This window comes from Saccostrea echinata, unplaced genomic scaffold (genome assembly GCF_033153115.1).
Source record: "Saccostrea echinata isolate AGI-Se365-2 ecotype Australia unplaced genomic scaffold, CSIRO_AGI_Sech_v1 ptg000033l, whole genome shotgun sequence".
Classification (NCBI taxonomy): Eukaryota; Metazoa; Mollusca; class Bivalvia; order Ostreida; family Ostreidae; genus Saccostrea; species Saccostrea echinata.
The window spans coordinates 13,739,993-13,761,228 of record NW_026889782.1 but is presented as its reverse complement, the minus strand read 5'-3'; the positions used below and the strand labels follow the sequence as shown (position 1 = coordinate 13,761,228).

General features: G+C 33.6%; 1 protein-coding gene across 1 annotated transcript; it reads left to right on the top strand.

Annotated features, from left to right (window-relative positions):
• The first annotated feature begins 382 nt into the window (after positions 1–382).
• Positions 383–18,576, top strand: LOC133198156 (uncharacterized). Its single transcript, XM_061334295.1, has 17 exons — positions 383–419; positions 2,315–2,998; positions 3,548–3,981; positions 5,442–6,173; positions 6,420–6,660; positions 7,498–7,747; positions 12,058–12,198; positions 12,446–12,492; positions 12,589–13,281; positions 13,468–13,889; positions 14,352–14,784; positions 15,067–15,277; positions 15,551–15,635; positions 15,858–16,095; positions 16,441–16,693; positions 17,100–17,249; positions 18,107–18,576. Exons 1-17 carry the CDS (start codon positions 383–385, stop codon positions 18,231–18,233), a joined length of 5,178 nt encoding a protein of 1,725 aa, XP_061190279.1. The 3' UTR covers positions 18,234–18,576.
• Positions 18,577–21,236: the final 2,660 nt, after the last annotated feature.

The following is a 21,236-nucleotide window of genomic DNA, read 5'->3' as shown; positions in this document are numbered from 1 at the left end:
TAACCTATTTAAATATCACATTTACAAGCAGTTTTAATTGACCTTATTGATTTCATTTTTTTGAAATAATAAATATTATCACATATTACAGAAAATACCCCCCCCCCTCCACATTTTTCATTTGTGACATCGAAAAAAAAGTAGAAGAAATAAAACCCAGATGTCAAATACTTCATAAGAAAAACATATTAAGAGAAGAAATAAATAAAAATGTGACGTCTTTACAATGTTGACAACATTCGGAATTCCTTCAGGGCTGTCGTCAAACAAAAGTAAATGCCACGAGAGTTGGTCGTTTCCGGGCTGCGATTGAAAAGGTAAAGAGAATATTTGAAATAGGTCGACTGTATAAAAAGATAGATCGCCACGGACGGAGTTAAACATGGATCGTGTTGTATTGTTCCTCGTGGCTATCACAGGTAAGTTTTATTTACCTTACTGTACTAGTGTTCTGTAACATAATTAATGCACTTTTAAATCTATACATACATGTGACAGGTAAAATATGCAGCCAGCCAAAACAGTGGTGTTTGTAGTTGCTTATATATTTACTGTTTTTCAAGGATGCAGTAATTTCCTACCTTTAAACGAATATATTTAATGTTAAATTCTTTTACAATACTGTATTTGCTGGGAGAAAGTGCTCTTAACGCCTACATTGAATCGAAAATAAATATGCAAACAAAAAGCATTACCATTAATCAAAAATGGCATGCTCTTGGAATGACAATAATACCAAACGCTTCCGAATATTACTATTGTCATATTGTTTTGTTTATTGGATGAATATTGTTTTTAACAGAGGCTATCCTCGTCAAATTAAAAATAACACTCATAAACTTTTTATAAATCTAATTATGACTGACTTACATTGAAGTATATATATTTTTTGGCTTGCTAAGTAAATAACTGTCCTTTGCCAAGAACCCAATGATATGACAGTTCTGGCTAACACTCCAGTACACACGTATTCGGGTAAGGTCAAGCGCGTTCAAATAATAAATTTGCGCAAGTCGGTCTCCTCTAATATAAAGAAACTGGTCAGTCTCTAGAAGTGAACAAGACGAGAACGCTCTCCATGATTTTAATGCTATGTTTCTTGTTCAGTTTTCTTTAGATTTTTTTTTATTACAATCATGCATTTACAGAAAGGGTCTCAGTCATTTATTCAATTTACGACGGGGTGAACCTTTCCTTATCTTGATTTATGTACGTTAATGCAAACACTTCCTGCTTTTTCTTTTGGAAATGATATAACTTTATAGTGCATAAATAGAAATATTTGATTTGAGGGGCTTGCTTTCTTTGTTTATTTAAAAACAATCCAAATCATCCGTCCTTTCAAAGTAAGATATCATAACCTGATAATATCCTAACAAGCATAATATGATCTTTGTTAATGTGTTTTATATATGCGTATCTTAAGAAAATAATAATATTGGCACTTTTAATTTTAAAAAAATTAAAGATAAAACACACTGTCAGGTGAAGTCACATTTCCATTTTTTTTTTAATTTCTTGTTTAAAAATAAACCGGCATTTCATGTTTGTGAGAATTTCCTTGATGATTTAAAAAAAGAATATATCTCACCTTATACATGTAGATTAAGGACCCGAAGTATGTTTGCCTTTCCGGCTTTATCTATATTTATTCTCTACTTCATTGTAATCTTTAGTCGTGTATAAAGTTTATTAAGGTGATGAGCTCTACCCGGCAATAAAACAAGAAAATGAGCTTGTTTGCAAGTCTATGCGTAGTAATTCTTGTATCAAAAATGCACCAGTTGCCATGCACGTAAAAAATTGGAGAATGTTTAAGTTTGGGATAGGTTTAAGAGCTTGTTTACATAACATCGATATTTGAGCCCTTTTTATTTTGTGACCACACTACTCCGAGTTCCAATGTATATAATCCTTATTTTAATTACACATACGTAAATGCAAAAATTACAGATGTTTTCGATTTACCTTTCCCGATTTGTGAAATGATTAATTGTTGGTTTCAGAAAAGTTTGATATGAAGGGATTAACGATTTTTTTTAATTTGATATTTTAAGAAAATGTCGCACTGCATGTGCGATTCTACCTATGTTTATTGAGTTTTAACAATTATCTTTTGAAGCCTCGTAAAGATGGAATTGGATTAATTTTTAAATGTTAATTATTCTTAGAAAATCATGATTTAATCAAAATAAAATATATTTCTACAGTAATTATGAAAAAAATCAGATTCTTTTCAGATAATATTTAAATTTGACTTTTCTGGATCCAATATTTTACATGAATTTATCATTTCCGTACAATATTTTTGTAGCATCCTGTTCCGCCTTGCAACAGGCTGACGTAGACTACATTGGTGCAAATCTAGGAGTGAAAATCTCAGTTCACGATAACACAAAATATGACGGGGCAAAACACAGATTCAGCCTATATCTCACAAACACCGGAAGTGAAGTAATCAGACCAGACAACTGGTCCATATACTTTTACAGTTTCTTTATGATTGAACCTGGACACCTCCCTTCGGCGGAAGGATACACATTACCGAACTATAAAGTGAAATTTAACCATATTAAAGGTTGTTTATTTAGTATGACCCCGACTCCAGATTTTCCAAATATTTTACCAAATGGATCTCATTTCATTGAATTTTTCGGACAGTGGTGGACTGTTACAAGAACAGATATACCTCCAAACTGGTACGTCACAGGGCAAAACATGAACCCCGCGAATATTGAATCAACTGCGACAGGAAAGAAATTTGTGACAAATTATGATACTATCGGTCAATGGAAGAGATATCGAAACGACCAGTTTAACCCCTTCACGCCTCAAGATCGTTATAGAAGACAGAAAGTTCGAAACTTCAACACTCATGCAAAAATGATTATCCCTACCCCCAAACACATTACAGTTCTTTCCCAGCAGTCTTTGCGTATAAGTGAAATGACAGCAGTATGCACCCAGAATGTTTCAGGAAGTTGTATCCTTTTGAATGGTAAGACTTTTTCATCATAAATTGATCATACTTGGTAATTACATTAAAGAGAGGTGCTTGGATCTTAAAAATGCTAATAGAATATCAACATCTAGATAGATTACTAACAAGTCACATTAATATTGTCATTATTATGTTTAAAATTTGTAAAAAAGACAAAAAGATGACTTTCTAATATTTAATTTAATTTGACTGGATAATCATATTGAAAGCATCTTGATTTTAAAAATTGACTGTTTACAGCTTTAGTTTTTAATTTTATAAAACTATTTTTTTCATTGTTAAGTTTTAGGAAAATGTTCCTCTATATAAGCCCCCCCCCCCCCCCAATGAAATGGATTGAAAATAAATAAAAATGAGTGCATGTGCAGTTAAATTAATTATTGCTTTTACTATATTGAAACAAAGCACTGAATTGGTCATTTTCATCTCAGAGTTAGAAAAAAAAAAATGATTACAATTCTTGAAAAAAAAGTACAATTCATCTAAGAAATTACAGTTATATGAAAATGGTAACAAGATTTGTAATATATATTTTTCTTTTTGTAGAAAAATTAGGAATGAACACAAATATAGATAACAATGCTAATAACGACCAACAACGGAACACAATTCGAATCTTCACAAATTCCTCTATTGGTGAAAATTCTGGCTTTTATAGACTACACACTGATATATCAAAATCAACAGTAACCCTGGTAGGGAGCACCCCTACAGCTGTGCATTATGGGATACAGTCTCTCCTTAGTTTGGTGGCAGGATCTCATGATAAAAATAGTATGCCAGACGTGTCAATTGAAGACGAGCCTCGTTTTCAACACCGAGGTATGCACGTGGATGTGACAAGGAACTTTCGGACAAAAACGGATATTTTGCGATTAATGGATGCCATGTCAATGTACAAGATGAATAAACTACATTTACACCTGTCTGACGATGAAGGATGGAGGATAGAAATCCCAGGTATCCCAGAATTGACGAAGGTAATTATTCCTATTCTACTACATGTATATTCTACAGTAACTATAGTTTTGCTTTGTCCTATTTGTGTTTGGATAACAATAAGATAACAAATAGAAACAGAGTTTTTTGGTCTTCATTTATCTATTTATTTTATTTATTCCTAATTTTAAGCTGTAATTCATTAATGCACTTTATTTGTTAAATTTGTGTTATAAAATGATATGCTAAATTTGTATTATGAAATGATATGATGTACGTCCTTCATTTAATTCTTGTTTTATCTGAAAACATAATATGCATATTTGTATTATAATATCATTCATGCTATTTACTTTTGTATATTCCGCTGGAAATCTTATTTCTTTTAGAAAACAATAAAACACATATGTTAATCAAAAAACTAATAGTGTAACAATAATTATAATAAAAACAATAGTGGCTTTGAAAAGTGAAACCTAATTTTTAAATAGTTATGATATCTACAGAATCTATGATCTGCCATTATATATACTTTTATCATAAAGTTTATTGGAATTTAAAAAAAGGATTTAATTGTATGGAATAGGAACGACAGAAATGCATTTGATTCGATACACATGAACATGCTCTACGTACAAACACTTTCTTAAAAGAAGCAAGCTTTTGACAAATACGTTGATGAAACGAGGATATCAACTGTCGCATTTTAAGTCCACATTTAACAAGTTCTATTGTTGATACAATTACCTTGTCAGCAAATACAATCTGTCGTTTAATCGAACGTTAACTGACGTATTTCATACAAACTGTTAGACCACTATGTTCACACGGAATTGTCTACGAATTTTTTCGTTCGTTCGTTCTTGAACAGGAGCACACAGCGTGTGTGACCGGTCGACAGGAGATACGTACTCCTCCATGGCACCTGATCCCACCTGATGTTTTAAGAGGTCCGAGTTTGTTCTGCTCCCAATTTGACTTATGAGTTTGATTACTATTCGATATCATCATACTCCATTGGGTAGCTATTAAATTCATTCCTTAAATGTTGATCTTAGAGGGCTAGCAGACTCTTCATTAGCGTGATCTTTTATCTTAAATAAACCGTCACGGTAGCTCAGTCGGTAGAGCGCTCGCTCCGTGATCGGAAGGTCGTGTGTTTGAATCACGGCCGCTACTGACCTATTACAATAAAATTAGATAGCAACTGTTCCTTAGCCAAGCGCTCGGCACCTTGAAGTGAAAGTTGCGGGTCCTTCGGATGAGACCTTAAAAACCGAGGCCCCGTGTTAAGGTAGGCGTTGGTACGATAAAGAACCCTCACTGCTCGATGGTCCAAAGTCCCGAGTAAAGGTCTAAATTTGAAGCCCTTCACCGGTAGAAAGTGACGTCTCTATACGAGTGAAAAATTCTCGATCGGGACGTAAAACAACATACAATCAACCATACATTAGATAATATTAATAAGATACATGTTGTCATTTGTATTTTCCTTTTAAAGGTTGGAGGAAAACGGTGCCATGATCTGGGGGAGACGAAATGTATTATTCCACAGCTTGGTTCTGGTGGAGATGACAACACTTCAGGTTCCGGATATTTCAATGTTTCTGAGTTTCAAGACATTTTAAGGGAAGCCACTAAACGACACATTGATGTCATTCCTGAAATAGATATGCCAGGACATTTTCATGCTGGAATAAAAGCTATGGAAGCAAGGTATCTTGAATATGAGAATTCCAACCCAGAATTAGCGAACCAGTATAGACTTATCGACCCAAACGACACGAGTAAATATGAATCTGTTCAAATGTTTAACGACAATGCAATAAATCCCTGCATTGAGTCAACATACACTTTTGTAGAGAAAGTTGTATCGGAAATTCAGAAAATGTATGAGAAAATTCAACCTCTGAAGTTTTTCCATTTTGGTGGAGATGAAACAGCAAAAAATGCATGGGTAAATTCCAGCGCATGTCAGAAACTGGCACATACGAATTCTTACTATGAGAAACCTCATCACCTTAAGGAATATTTTGTCAAGCGGATTGCCAACATAACAAATAGCTTAGGACTTAATCTAGCTGGTTGGGAAGACGGACTCATGGGTGATGATGAAGTACCAATTGAAAGAACGTCTATACCTAATTCTGAGGTATATGCAAACGGTTGGCAGAATATTTGGGAATGGGGAATAGGAAGAAGAGCTTATGTCCTTGCTAACAATGGATATAAGGTTTGTATTTTTTTTGTAATACATGTAATTAACATGAAAGCTCAATAGTACCAGCAGCTAGTCTGTGAAAGAGCTTCTGGGTTTAAATCCCGTTAGAGATTTGATCATTTTTGTAAATAGATATAACATCAAGTTGAGTCTAAACAATTCCAACTAATTTTCCCCCAAAACCGCCCTGAGTTCTTTTTTTTCTTTTATTAGCTTTTAAAATTAAACTACCATGTGAATTGTTTTGTCTATGTTTAGGTGGTTATGTCCCATGCAACTCATTTTTTCTTTGATCAACCACAAGCACCGGATCCGGAAGAGAGTGGTCTCTATTGGGCCACACGTTACACCGACGCCATGAAGACGTTTTACTTCCTGCCGGATAGACTTTACGACAATATCCATATCAAACGCTCTGGAGAGAGAATTACAAAAGCTGAGGTGTGTGGAGACAATAACGAAAAATGTCCTCCATTACAGAATAAAGAAAATATAATAGGTAAGTTTGTTCAAGTAAAAGATAGTTTATAATGGTATTGTGGGTAGTAATTTCTATCCAACTTGTAGAGAAGTACAGTACATTACTAAATAGCTAAGAAGTTACATATTGTAATGATTAATTAATTGTATGTTGTTTTACGTTCCGTTCGAGAATTTTTCACTCATATAGAGACGTCACCATATACCGGTGAAGGGCTTGAAATTTAGACCTTTATTTGGCCATTGAGCAGTGAGGAATCGTGCTAACGAAGTTAATCAAAAAATAAATCTTTTAATTAGAGTCCATTTTAAGACGTTGTTTATTTTCAAAGCATTAAGTTGCAATTTTGAATAAAACAATGAAAATTTTCAAAATATATATTATTAAAAAATAAAAATAAAAAAAGGGTCAAGAAGACTCATTCAGGGATAAATTATTGTCAGATGTATGAATGATACCTATAGTAGCATTTGCAATTCATTATTGATCAAATTTTTGAAATACCTGTTTTCTTGCCGATATTCTGATTCCTTATTAAATCCCTCAGATAAAAATCATATGAATGATATATGCACATGTATTGTGTAATAACCCTAAGTGAAGGTAATAATGTAAGGTAATTATATGTACTTGCAGGGAAATGTATATAAACGGCCCTTTTTAATACCCAATTCGTCTTCAATTATTTCATTCTTCATTACTGTTAAAAATATATCATCAAGGAAAAAACTATGAATTGATTTACACTGTGTGTATAATTCCAATGCTTATGTTAGAAGTGAAGGCAACGATTCACAGTTTTGTCTGTCACTTTTTATGTTCAGACCTTTCATTAAACATGTTTAACTTTCAAAGGTTTACAGGGCCAGTCTTGGGCTGAAACATTCATGACTCCGGAAATTTTCGACTACATGATATTTCCTAGATTACTTTCATTGGCTGAGCGTGCTTGGCACAAAGCATCATGGGAAGATTTGGAAAACCCAGAAAAGGACATTGTTGCAGCAGAGGACTGGGAGGTATTTGCAAACACAATCGGCCACAAAGAATTGGACAGACTTGGGAAGCTAGGAATTAAGTACAGAATAGCGCCACCTGGTGCCATGTAAGAAAGCCATATTTAATAGTTTTAAGCTCATCTGAGAAAAAGGCTCAAGTGATATTTTTGAGGTATGTCCAGTGCACAATATTTTATCGATATTGTCGACATTACTGTATATGTATACCTCAAAATTCAAAACACACATTAATATATTGCTTCTCATTCAACTAACATTGTAAACTATTTCAATATCCCAATTTTCGATCACATCGAGTCGACATCGTATCAACATTGCACTTTCTTATTCTTCTTACATCATCGATTAAACAATGGTGGACACTTTCAATGTTTATCTCTGTTGCAGTGTTAAACAATTATATCGAGTCGATATCGTGTCAGTATTGCATTTTTCTTGTTTACATCGTCGACATCTCTATGTTGGACGATATTAAGTCGTAATCTTGTCAACATTGCCTTCTTTTTTTCTCTTGTTTAAATTGTCCTTTTTTGGTGTCGTTTATGTTGTTCCCACCGTCAACATAACAATGTTGGCCGATTTCAATTTGACATCGTGTCAGTATTACTTATTTTTTTCATGTTAACATCGTCGACTTTTCAATGTTGTACGGTATCGAGTCAATGTCGTGTCAACATTGCCTTTCTTGTCTTGTTTACATCGTTCACTTCGTCGACATCGCATTGTTGGACGATATCAAATAAAAATCATGTCAACATTGCTTTATCTTTTCTTGTTTACATTTTTCATATCACAGTGTTAACATTTTGCGATGTTGACAATGTAGACAGAGAAATGATAACAATGTAGACAATGTACACCCGATATATCATATCAACATTTTCTACATTGCGATGTCGACATGCAATGTAGAAATAATAACACTGTAGACGATGTAAACTTGATATCGCATCAACATTGTTTACATTGCGATGTCGACGAAGTCCACATAAAAAAACCTATGTTAACACGATATTATGTGAACACTGCAATGTCGACAATATCGAGTTGAAAAAAGTGAACTGGACATGAATGAGCTTTTCGATCAAAAATCGTCCCTTTTTAGCTCACCTGAGTCGAAGGCTCAAGTGAGCTTTTCTGATCACATTTTGTCTGTAGTCCGTCTGTCCGTCTGTCTGTCCGTCTGTCCGTCTGTAAACTTTTCACATTTTCGACTTCTTCTCCAGAACCACTGGGCCAATTTCAACCAAACTTGCCACAAAGTATCCTTGGGTGAAGAGGATTCAAGTTTGTTCAAATGAAGGGCCACGCCCTCTTCCAAGGGGAGATAATTAAGAATTCGTGAAAAATTAATGGCATCATTAAAAAATCTTCTTCTCAAGAACCACTGTGCTTGAAAACATGAAACTTATGTGGAAGCATCCTCAGGTAGTGTAGATTCAAGTTTGTTCAAATCATGACCCCCGGGGCTAGGGTGGGGCCGCAATGGGCGATCAAAGTTTTACATAGGAAATATACAGGAAAAATCTTTAAAAATCTTCTTCTCAAGAACAGCAAAGCCATAATTGGTCATATTTATATGGTAGCATCCTCAGATAGTGTACATTCAAGTTTGTTCAAATCATGACCCCCGGGGGATCGGGTGGGGCCACAATGGGTGATCAAAGTTTTACATAGGAATACATAGGTTAAATCTTTAAAAATCTTCTACTCAAGAACAGCAAAGCCATGATTGGTCATATTTAAATGGAAGCATCCTCAGATAATGTAGATTCAAATTTGTTCAAATCATGACCCCCGGGGGTCGGGTGGGACCACAATGGGCGATCAAAGTTTTACATAGGAATATATAGGAAAAATCTTTAAAAATCTTCTTCTCAAGAACAGCAAAGCCATGATTGGTCATATTTACATGGAAGCATCCTCAGATAGTGTACATTCAAATTTATTCAACTCATGACCCCCGGGGGTCGGGTGGGGCCACAATGGGCGATCAAAGTTTTACATAGGAACACATAGTAAAAATCTTCTTCTCAAGAACAGCAAAGCTATGATTGGTCATATTTATATGGTAGCATCCTCAGATAGTGTACATTCAAATTTGTTCAAATCATGACCCCCGGGGGTCGGGTGGGGCCACAATGGGCGATCAAAGTTTTACATAGGAACACATAGTAAAAATCTTCTTCTCAAGAACAGCAAAGCCATGATTGGTCATATTTATATGGAAGCATTCTTAGATAGTGTACATTCAAGTTTGTTCAAACATGACCCCTGGGGATCGGGTGGGGCCACAATGGGTGATCAAAGTTTTACATAGGAATACATAGGTTAAATCTTTAAAAATCTTCTACTCAAGAACAGCAAAGCCATGATTGGTCATATTTAAATGGAAGCATCCTCAGATAATGTAGATTCAAATTTGTTCAATTCCTGACACCCCCCCCCCCCCAACCACTTTTATATTTAAACTTTTCAACCTTTCAAGATTGAAGTGATTTCTGCTTTTTCCTCGCCATAGTGCTCAGGTGAGCGATGTGGCCCCTGGGCCTCTTGTTGTTGTTGTCGTCAACCTTTCCTCCCATATTCATTTTTCCAGAACCACTTGGGGAATAACTTGCCACAAAACAATTCAAATTTATTCAAATAAAAGCCACTCAAATCAAAGCTGTACTTGGGAATATATGAAAAAAAAAAATAAAAATTTTAAAATCTTCTCAAGAACAGGATGGCCATGATTTAGTCTTAAGAGGCAATCATCCTCAAATAGTGCAGATCTAAGTTTGTTCAATCATGGATCCCAGAGGTGAGATTACTCCTAGGGATACGTTTGGATCTCAATCTGGGATTGAAGTTTTTTTTTCGTGCAAATAAACTTGTAAAGGGAAAATGATTTGAAATTTTTTCAGCACCGGCTTGATTACTGATATCAATATGTCAGCATTCACATCCCCATGATGTGTTGATGCAGGGTATATGTCATGAGCCTTTGGGACTAGGTGGGACTAATATACGGAGTTAGAATTTTTCATGTGAAGAAAAGGAGTTTTTTTTTAAAATAAAGGTCTTTTAATGAAGAAGAGAGGCCAATTTGGCTCATGCGATCTTTATGGCCGATGGTTCTTTTGTGAATGCTTTATTATTCCATTTAAGCCTTTATTAAAATTTTTGACATGATTCAGAACACGGACAGCTGCCCCGGCAAATTGTATAACGCGCTTTAGCTCCTTTAATTATTTTTTTTCAGCACGGTCGTCCCTGTTATGACACAACGCATGTTAAAATAGGATTTCAGTGTTTATATTTATATTGTTAGATAGCATTTTTCTTGATTTAAACATGCTAAAATAAGAATTAAGGACATACGCAATGTACATCACCATGTACCTTTCCCAAATAATAATTCTCTAAAATATTTTTAATTTAAAATCAAAGTACCATACAATGTCGTTGGAAAAAAAGAACATGAGTTTTGAACATAACAAATGATGAAAATTCTTGTTCTTTTTTTATTTTTTTAGTATATTCAAGAAAATGCACACAAAGGTCCTTCACTTATATTGTATTTGAACATTTAAATTATACAGGAAATAAAACATTAAAGTTCAAAAGTGCGTTGCGTAGGACTTTAAATCCTATTCGACTTGAATGCGATGTGGCAACGCACTTTGAAAAAATTACGCACTTTGAAAAAATGAAGACAAAAGACTTGCCAGAAGTTAAGCCATTCATTGGATAGATTCTTTTAGTGAAGGAAGGGAGATGGTTAAAAGTGATGTTTTCTGTTGCCCAATGAAAGCTGGGGAAGAGATGTGTCCTTAGTTGAGCAATTTGTCATTAAGGTTCGCCAAGTTACAGTTAGAAAAATAGTTGAATATCTTAACAATAATATAATTATTAAATCCCTAAAATATCATTTAGTTTAGACTTTAAACATATCAGATATGATGAAAAGAAAGCGCCCATACTTTATCCACATTGAAAAAAAAAGACTCTCCAAAGACAGATGGCTCGGTTTGTGATGGTCACCGTGCTCATTCTGGGAAAGGATATCCTTATCCACCCACCCCATTGCCGAGATTTGGTCATTTCTGACAAATGGACTGTTAACTAAAAATAACTTGCATAGTAAGAAATATAAGACTCAGAAAAATCTTTTAGCTTCTGTGAACAGAACGCTACGGAGTTTGTTACGTGACCGCCTGGATCACGTGATTCCCGCATTGGCAGAAGGGTGGGAGATATGCATTAAAATTGGAGAGAACTACATTAAAAATTAATGAACACTGAAACCTAATGCTATTTCTTTTATGGAAGTTATTGAATTAGTTTGCGAACATTTTTGATTACCCTCGTTTGTTGTTGTTGTTGTTTAATCTGTAACTATTTTTCTTAGAGTGGAGGATGGCTTTCTGAAAGTGAGTACTGAATTTCCGGGGCATATTGTACAGTACAGCAAAAATAATGGAACTTCTTGGCTTGATGTCCCAAATGAATGGTTCCTTAAGGATAACAGATCTTTCCTAATGAGAACAAGGTATTAAGACAGTCTCGAAGGTATCCTTAATAAAATGCACATGCAGAGTTTATTTTCCAATCATTATAAAATTATATAAATGTATAAAATATGCTACATTTGTAGAAATTCTTCAAAATAACCTTTAATGCTTTCATTTAATATTTTTGATAATTCAATTTGCGGGAAATTTCTAAAAATAGAATAGTTATTTCTATTAAGTTTATGCAATAGTTAAATAAATAGTTCAGTTTTTTTATGATTTTAGTACAAAGGATAGAACAAGGTTTAGCAGAGTGGTCAAATTTTATCCAGGTAGGATTTGACTTCATTTTGAAAATTGTCGAATTATATTAAAAAACTGAAGACCCCCCCACCCATAATTTTAATAGGTAACTTTTTAACTTGCAGAGGAACCTTTGCCAATATCCGATCAACATCTGGTTGACTACATTGCCGGAAACTTGCACATTAGATATGACGTCACCAGTAATCTTGTAAATGACTGGCAAAACTTTACGGCGAAAATAACAATGAAGAACACGGGAACTCGGGATATTTCCTTGGGAAACTGGGAAATATACTTCTTTTCAATACGTCTTATACAGCCAAATGATTTTCCCTTCCAGCATGGCTACTTATTACAGGATTGTAATATGAAGGTGTATCATGCTGGTGGTAGTTTGTTCAAACTAACACCCGCGGGCCGAGAGTTTTCATTGAAATCTAAAGGAAACTTAGCGTGCACAATCGTTGCCAAATATTGGCAGTCAGCCAGGACAGATTGTATGCCAAATTGGTACGTAACCGCTGAAGGCATGCAGGCGAAAGATATTAAGTCTACTGAAAACGAGGCTCTGACTTTTGTTGGACCTTTCACCAGACCTGAGCAATATCGTCGATATCCAGCAGATACCTATCATCCTTACACACCAGAAGAAAGATACAACATTAATGAAGCTATGACCGTATCTGGAATGCCTGCAAAACATATTATACCAACTCCTGTAAATATTAATCTAGAAGAAGGATCTGTGAACGTCGATCCATCATGGGTTATTCTTAATTCTACAAAGTACAGTCAGGGAATACACTTAATTTCTAGTAAGTTGTTAAATTCCTCTATGGTAATAAAGGAATTAAAAAAAATATATCGATACGTTATCTTTAAACTATAAACCTACATCATTATTTTACTTAACTTTTAAGTTTAATAAATCTAAATTGTTTACATATACATGTATCAGTGTCTAAATTTATTTTTACTGCAGCCTATATTTTCTTTTTCAGATCTCTTCGGTGTCAGTATTCAAAACACGAAGCCGTCGTCTAAATACATTGAAATAGAAACAGTGGAAAATTTAGACCTTCTCGAAAAAAATGAAACACATGATGAAGCCTACTGGATTGTTACAACCGATTCATCTATCACTATTTCTGTGAGAACCACAAAAGGTGTGTTCTACGCTTATCAGTCACTGCGAAGCTTGACTAATGGAGGAAAGGTACTTCCGGTTGGTGTCATCAATGACCAGCCTCGGTTTCAATACCGAGGAATGCATGTTGATGTTGGACGAAACTTTCATTCAAAAGAGGAAATTCTTAAAATTCTTGATGCCATGGCTATGTATAAGTTAAACAAGCTTCACTTTCACTTGACTGAGGATGAGGGCTGGAGGCTGGAGATTCCTGGTCTTCCTGAACTCACTGAGGTAAAGAGTTTTAGTTCAGTATCTAGAAAATAATTATTAAAACCAAAAGTCTTTATAGTTTGTTCCGGCACGTAGAGAATAGAACGAATTAAATGACGTTAATTGTTCGGCAGTGTCACTTCGCTTGAAGCGTCCTTTACACTGTATATTGAAATCTGTTAAAACTTTAGCAAAACAGTTAGTGTTATGGCAAAAAATAATTAAAACCAACAAAAAATCCAAAAACCAAAACAAACAAACAAACACACCTCCCCCCATAAAGAAAACACGCGCACAGAATAAAAAATGGATGGCAGAAATTATTATCATGTCTGCATTTAGTTATATCTGGTTCATTATTAAATAATATTATATAGGTCTTGGGGTAAAAAAGTAGTCCTTTTTCAACATGAAATTGCAATATCTGTGTTCGCTATGTACATGTTTGGCCGTATTTTTTTGACTAACTTACATTGATTGCAGGTAGGTTCCAAGCGGTGTCATGATCTGTCAGAAGACGAATGCGTACTTCCTCAATTAGGATCCGGGTCAGCAAAGGACAGACTCGGTTCTGGATTTTACACTATCGAAGACTACAAAGAAATACTACGTTTCGCCAACGACCGCCATATTGAAGTCATTCCAGAAATCGATATGCCTGGTCATTGTCGTGCTGGAATTAAAGCAATGGAAGCACGGTTCCGGAAGTACATGAAATTTGGAAACGAGACGGCGGCAAGAGAATACCTAATGACGGACTTCACTGACATATCTCAATACCTCTCTGTGCAGTTGTTCACAGATAATGCAATAAACCTCTGCATGAATTCAACGACGGCCTTCATTACTTACATTATTAGAGCATTAAAAACTATGCATGAAGATATTCAACCGCTGAAGATGTATAATTTTGGGGGTAATATTAATTTATATTTCCTACGAATAAAACAAATATTATCATAGTTAGGACTAATAAAGTGAACCTGTAATATTTCATATATAATTGAAAATTAATTCTGCATCTTCTAATTATTAGAAAAATACTAAGTAAAATTAATCATTTTTTTTTAATTCTATGTCAGTGACATCTTTCTTAAATGCCGCATTAAGTACACTCTTTATTTTCAGTAAACATGTACTCTGAATTTCTTCATAATTTTGACAGTTATATAATTTGTGATCGTTATTATCGCTTTAGGTGACGAAGTAGTAGGGGCTTGGAAAGATTCGCCTGAATGTCGGAAGTTTATGAATAATTCCGGATTTAAGCACGTGAGTGAACTCAAGAAATATTTTGCTCATCTGATGGATGAGCTAACTGACAATGAGGGTCTTAACGTGGCTGCGTGGGGAGACGGACTGAAGGAGGGACTAACGCCATACGATCTGTCTGAATTCCCCAGTAAAAGGTATAATGCGAAGTTCACGATAAAGCCTAAAATCTTGAAGATCTAGAAGTTTTCTTTATAACAATTGTTTATAAGCTTGGTCATATATAATGATAAATTAAACAATTTAGAAAAATCTTTCTATATTTATAAAATATTTATTGTTAAATAAGTGTGTATATCCACAACAGATATTCTTTTCGATTTACTTACGTCATAAAAATTATTAATTATTAATCAGTTGAAAAATTTACTTGTAGATCATTTACTATTTTTTATTTATTTATATTTCAGGGATATAACTGCCGTTAACTGGGAAAACGTCTGGGAATGGGGACAGGGGGATAAAGCTTACAAACTGGCCAATGCTGGATATAAGGTACCTAGATATCTAATCGATATATTCTCTAAAAAATCAATACATGCAAAGACGATTGCATGAAATGACTCTTAGTCTAATGTCGATCTTATACGGTATACCATTTATCAACAAACAGATTCCTTGAAATGAACGAAAGCTCTCAAAATTTCATTTCTGCCCTATTAGAAATTTTTGTATGTATGACTGCATGCTCAAATGTGATTGTGAATAACTTTTTAGGTCATTCTCGGACACGCAACTCACCTTTATTTTGACCATCCATACGAGCCTGATCCTGAGGAACGAGGCTTCTACTGGGCAACGAGATTTACAGACATTAGAAAAACCTTTGGCTATGTCCCAAGCAACATATATTATAATGCCGACAAAGCAGGCAACGGAAAACCTCTCACCCCGGATCAAATTTGTACTCACAATGGCACCTGTTTACAACTTGAAAAACCAGAAAATATCATAGGTTATATTTCCTTCGAAAATAAGCTATTCCCGCTCTTTTTGTGAATTGATTAAAGCTTTTTGTAATACATTAGCTGTATAATAAAATACACTGTACTTTATGCAGATTTGATTTCAATCAAATCATCTCGTAACGATTTTGCTCCGAAATTCGTTCGCGCATATAAATAGCCTGTCCTCTCCTAAAACAATTTCATAACCTTAATATATTTAGTACACTTATGAATAATTAGTAACGTTCTTATGAAAATTAGCAATAGACCTATTTTTACACTTGACAACAACCAAAAATAATGTTTATTGACCTTATTTCTTCATGTACATCTTCAAATTGATTCGTTCGTAGGGATGCAAGGTCACGTCTGGACAGAAACAATTCGGACCGCCGACGAGCTTCAAGAAATGGTATTCCCTCGCCTTCTAGCTCTAGCTGAGAGAGCATGGCACGAATCCACGTGGGAAAATATTGATAATAAAGAGGAACGGATCAAAAAGACAAATGAGGATTGGACTTCATTTGCGAAGGCTTTACAAAATAAGGAGCTGGCACGCCTAGAAAAACTTGGAATCAATTACCGAATTCCTGTTCCAGGAGGAAGGTAGAACGATATAGTTTCTTTTATTTTCCATCACTTGTTGCTCTTGGCAATCAAAATTTAGAACGTGCAAGTTCTGCCAGAACAACTACCCTGTGGGCTGGTAGATACATTTTGGCATTTTAATAGATAAGCTTAACCCGATGGGTTTCTGCTTTTATATAATTTATATAATTTATATACATTGAGGTTCAGGTTGAATCTTGAGTAACAGAGCTAAAATTAAGATGCTTTATGAATTAGTTTTACAAATTTGTTCCTGAAAATACACCTGGTTGAAAGGTGGACTTGTTAATTTCTTACAAAAACGCAGTGAAATAGCTTGATATTAAAATATTTCTCTAAGAACATCTTTATTCATACAGGTATATATAATATTGAAATAAAATTGAAATTTTTTAAATTTTAGATTAATAAAGGAAAAGTTAAATGTTAACACGGATCTTCCTAGTCTAACGGTTCAGTACAGTGCAGATAATAAACGAACATGGAATGATATACCTGTCCATACAGAGATATCAGGCTTGCCGGATGGAAAGGAAGTATACTTAAGAACAAGGTAAGCAATCTGTCAACAATGAACATTGATTTCTTCCCTATTATGACGTTGTGGTACCAACTGCTGGTCATCATTCGTCTTTTCAGGCGTGTAAAATTAATCTTCAACGTTTATGGGCTTCCAAAAGCATTTTATTTTATCATGAAAATACATACAATTTCAGCATACTCTACTGTAGCTTCAGAACTGTAGTTCTCTGGTAGAGAAAAACAAGACAGCTACAGATCCAAGCATAAGTAAATAATTTTGATTGGAAAACTTGGACAGAAATAGCCTTAAAATATGACATTAAAGATATTTTCCCGTATCTCTCATGTCAAAACAAAAATCATATTTGTACAAAGGCATTGAAATTTAAGTCATCAAATTCAGAAAATTTATTCGAAGAAAGGATAGAAAGTAAACAAGTCCCATGGCCGTTGAAACTGTAGGAACTTTGTCGTGCCCATTCCCCCAATTATTTTGTCGATATATAGAATACTTTAGAAAACATAGCTACTTTATACTTGTACCCCCTCAATAATAACGTCTATTGAACCCTTTTTTCGATTGTCAAGGAGTTTTGGTTGGTAGTTCCCCCCCCCCCAAAAAAAATGTTCGGTGGAGCCCCCTCCCCAAGTAAAATTGTTTCCTATGGTCCTGATAACTGACTTGGTTAACAAAACAAAGAAATTATACTGTAGACCACTATGGACTTCGTTTGCGATCAGATATAAGCCAACAAACTAGAGAACAATTAAATAAATGAATCAACTTGATATGTCATCAGCACATGCATGATCAACCATAGATAGATATTTTATCATGATAAAATGGAAACAGTTTATGTACATGTTAGTTCATTTTTTTTTATACAGGTCGGTGGATGGAGCTCGCTACAGTAGAGTCATATCATTCAGAACACCAGAGATTGCTTCTGTTTCACCTAACAAAGTCCCTTCTGCTTTACTAATTATATGTATGGTCCTAATGTACTTTAGCTAACATAATGGACATATATACATGATATATAAAATGGTGTGTACAAAATGTATGGGGGTTTTTTATAGTCAAAGAACTGCAGTTTGTTTTTGGGTGGCATAATCTGAACAGTTTGTTATGACAGGCGCGGCTTTAGTGTGCATTTTCAGATTTGTATTTAATGACCGGTAAAATTATTTAACAAGTATTTTTTTAAGCTTTAAGGATTAAAAAAAATCACTTGATAATTAATATGGTTTTTTTTTTGCAAAATTAAAGATACTTCTATTTTTGGAATGAAAATATCTTCTACATCTAACAAAGGAGATTTATTTTATGACAAATTTCCCAAGCATATTAAAAAAACACAAACACATTTCTTTTTATTGTGAAGTTTTAATAGTGCATTTAATGCTTTAGATTGTTTTTTTGTGCTAGGGTAAATGATTACATACAAGTGAAGAGGCAACCATATGTCTAAAGTACTTTAATGTGCTCCGCCCAACCAGATTACTTTGCTTTGACTAAAACACGTTAACTTTTGGATTCTGTGATAGGAATGTATTTACTTTATTAAAAGTGGTGCTCACCTACTAAATCATTTTGTTTGCATGAGTCAAGAGATTTTTTTTCATACATCAGCATTATATTATTTCTACTATGCACAGTGTTCAAAATGTGGTACAATCATTACTTTCTATTTGCTTATTTACTATTATTTATCTGAATTAAATTTATAAATTGTACATTTGTTTACAAGATCAAACAAATATTGTGTTATTTTGTATCATCACTGCATTCATTTTTGTTTGTGAGACAGTTGTTATAGTTTCAGAATATCATCTTATAGACATATGCTATTAGAATGATCTAAGGATTTTCAAATTGCATAATGTAAAATCACATATTTTTGAAGGGTCCGATTTCTGTGGTTTGAGGAAATATATTAGTGTGTTGGGATTTGATTTCATGATTACAGAAGCGTTAAGTTGTTACATACGTATATTTAAATTTTCACACTTTATTGAGTGCATGAATGTTTGGGTCTTTTCATTTGTCTGTCTGTTTGTAAACAATTTTTCAAAATGCTACTTCTCCTACAATTTTGATCCGATTTTAATATATATCTTGTTACTGAACAAGGCTACTGTTTGTTATATAATACTGTTTTGTTTTTATTTGGACGAATGGTGTTGCAATGGTTACATAGAATAAAAATTTCTGTAAAATTCTTCCAAAACGGTACCTCTCCTACAGTTATGATCTGAATTCAATGAATTTTTTTTATACAAGTATACTACATTAAGAAACATAAGTCTATATATTAGTTTTTTCTCAAAGCAATAAAGGTGTAGCAATGGTTACAAAAAAGAGAAAATTTCCGTAACATTTTTGTAAAACGCTACTCCCCTACAGTTTTACTCTGATTGCAATTAAACTTGCCCAGAAAATAGACTAAACAATCATTATTCTATTTATTGCCGTTGCCATAGTTTCAACTCCAAGAGCTACATGTACTCTTCCTTTGTTATATTAAGTATAAACTAGTAAACCTACAGTCATGTAAGAGACTGCTGGATTTTTTATATATTGTTGTGTTTTGTAGAAGTAACAAATATTTCTTTTGCAGTATGATGGATTTTTATTGTCACGTTTTTCAAGGATCCCAGTGGGGTTTTTTTGTGTGAAAATTACAATAGAAGAACTCTTAAATTTTTTTACTGTTTGTAACTTACATTGACTTCAGTGTATATACTATGTATATACTAAGTTTTGGGAAAATCTATAGTCTGGGTCTATTTTAGGGACCATCTCAAAATACAGGTACAGTTCCTGTAGGATTATATGGGAAAATGCTAGTTTTTCTCCATTCAAATCATATTATACAAATACTACAATAGACTATTATCTCATAATATGTGATAAGCAATATTATTATGTACATTATATCTAAGAAACGCAAATTCCACCACTGGTTTCCAGAGGGGTCATCTCAAAATGTCAAATTTACGAAATTTTTGTGTTTTTATGGGGTACTACAAAATATAACCCATATTTAAGGATTTATACCAAAAAGAAATCTGAACATAATTTGAAGATTTTCAAATTTAAAATGTGTTTAAAATATCAAGAGCATATATTAAATCCTTATTTCCTTTTATAGCATTTTCATTGACCCCCTCTTAAAGAATTTCAGTTGTCATAATGTCACAAAATACTATGTCGATGTTCTTCTTCCTATCAGTTGATAAATCCACAAAACAGTTCTTTGAAAACGTAATAGGATTTTTTAACTTGTAATTTCTTAATTTTGTTAAATTTTATAAATAATATGAACATAATTGCTTTAAGAGTTTAAATACACTTGATTGCACTATGTTGCGCTAAGTATTGCGCAGTGGAAACCCCACTCGGCCCCCTAAAGCATTACTTGGTTTTGTTTTATTGTTTTTGCTGTTTATAAACCATTTTTATAAATACAAATGTTTCACAATATAATCAGACAAATAAATTTTGTTAGAAGTTGCTTCAAATTTTGAGAGAATTCAATACATGTGTTTGATTGTTCTAATTTGTAATTATTTCTTTTTTTTTTTTATATATATCCATACTTTAAAATATGAAAATAATTATAAGAAACAAAACTAAAAAAAACAGTCCTGGCAATATTATTTAAAGTGAACCTGGCACTTTTTTAAAATAATACTTTTATTAATGTTAAATAAAAATACTTTCCCGATTAACACGAATATTGAATTACAATTTATTAGTGCAATCACCTTTGTTTAACAGTGCTTTCCTTTTTTATTATTGACCTTACTCGACAACACTCCGAAAAATAGAGTAAAAATATGTTGTAGATTATTCAGTTTTGCTGATCTCTGACAAAGGCTTAAGTAATGTTTTCATATCAAAATTTGTACAAGTGTACGTTGTCTTTAGAAGTTGTTTTTTGCTTTTTCTGTTTTCATATTCTTTTCAAGAACCACTGGGTTAATTTAAATGAAACCTGAAAAAAAATGTTTC

What these genes read in the sequence shown, in the direction of transcription:
- LOC133198156 (XM_061334295.1), top strand. Translation starts at nt 383, where the DNA reads ATGGATCGTGTTGTATTGTTCCTCGTGGCTATCACAG. An exon ending in GGGAATACACTTAATTTCTA is followed by an intron (nt 13,282 to 13,467) that starts GTAAGTTGTTAA and finishes TTTCTTTTTCAG; the next exon opens with ATCTCTTCGGTGTCAGTATT. An exon ending in TCTGAATTCCCCAGTAAAAG is followed by an intron (nt 15,278 to 15,550) that starts GTATAATGCGAA and finishes TTTATATTTCAG; the next exon opens with GGATATAACTGCCGTTAACT.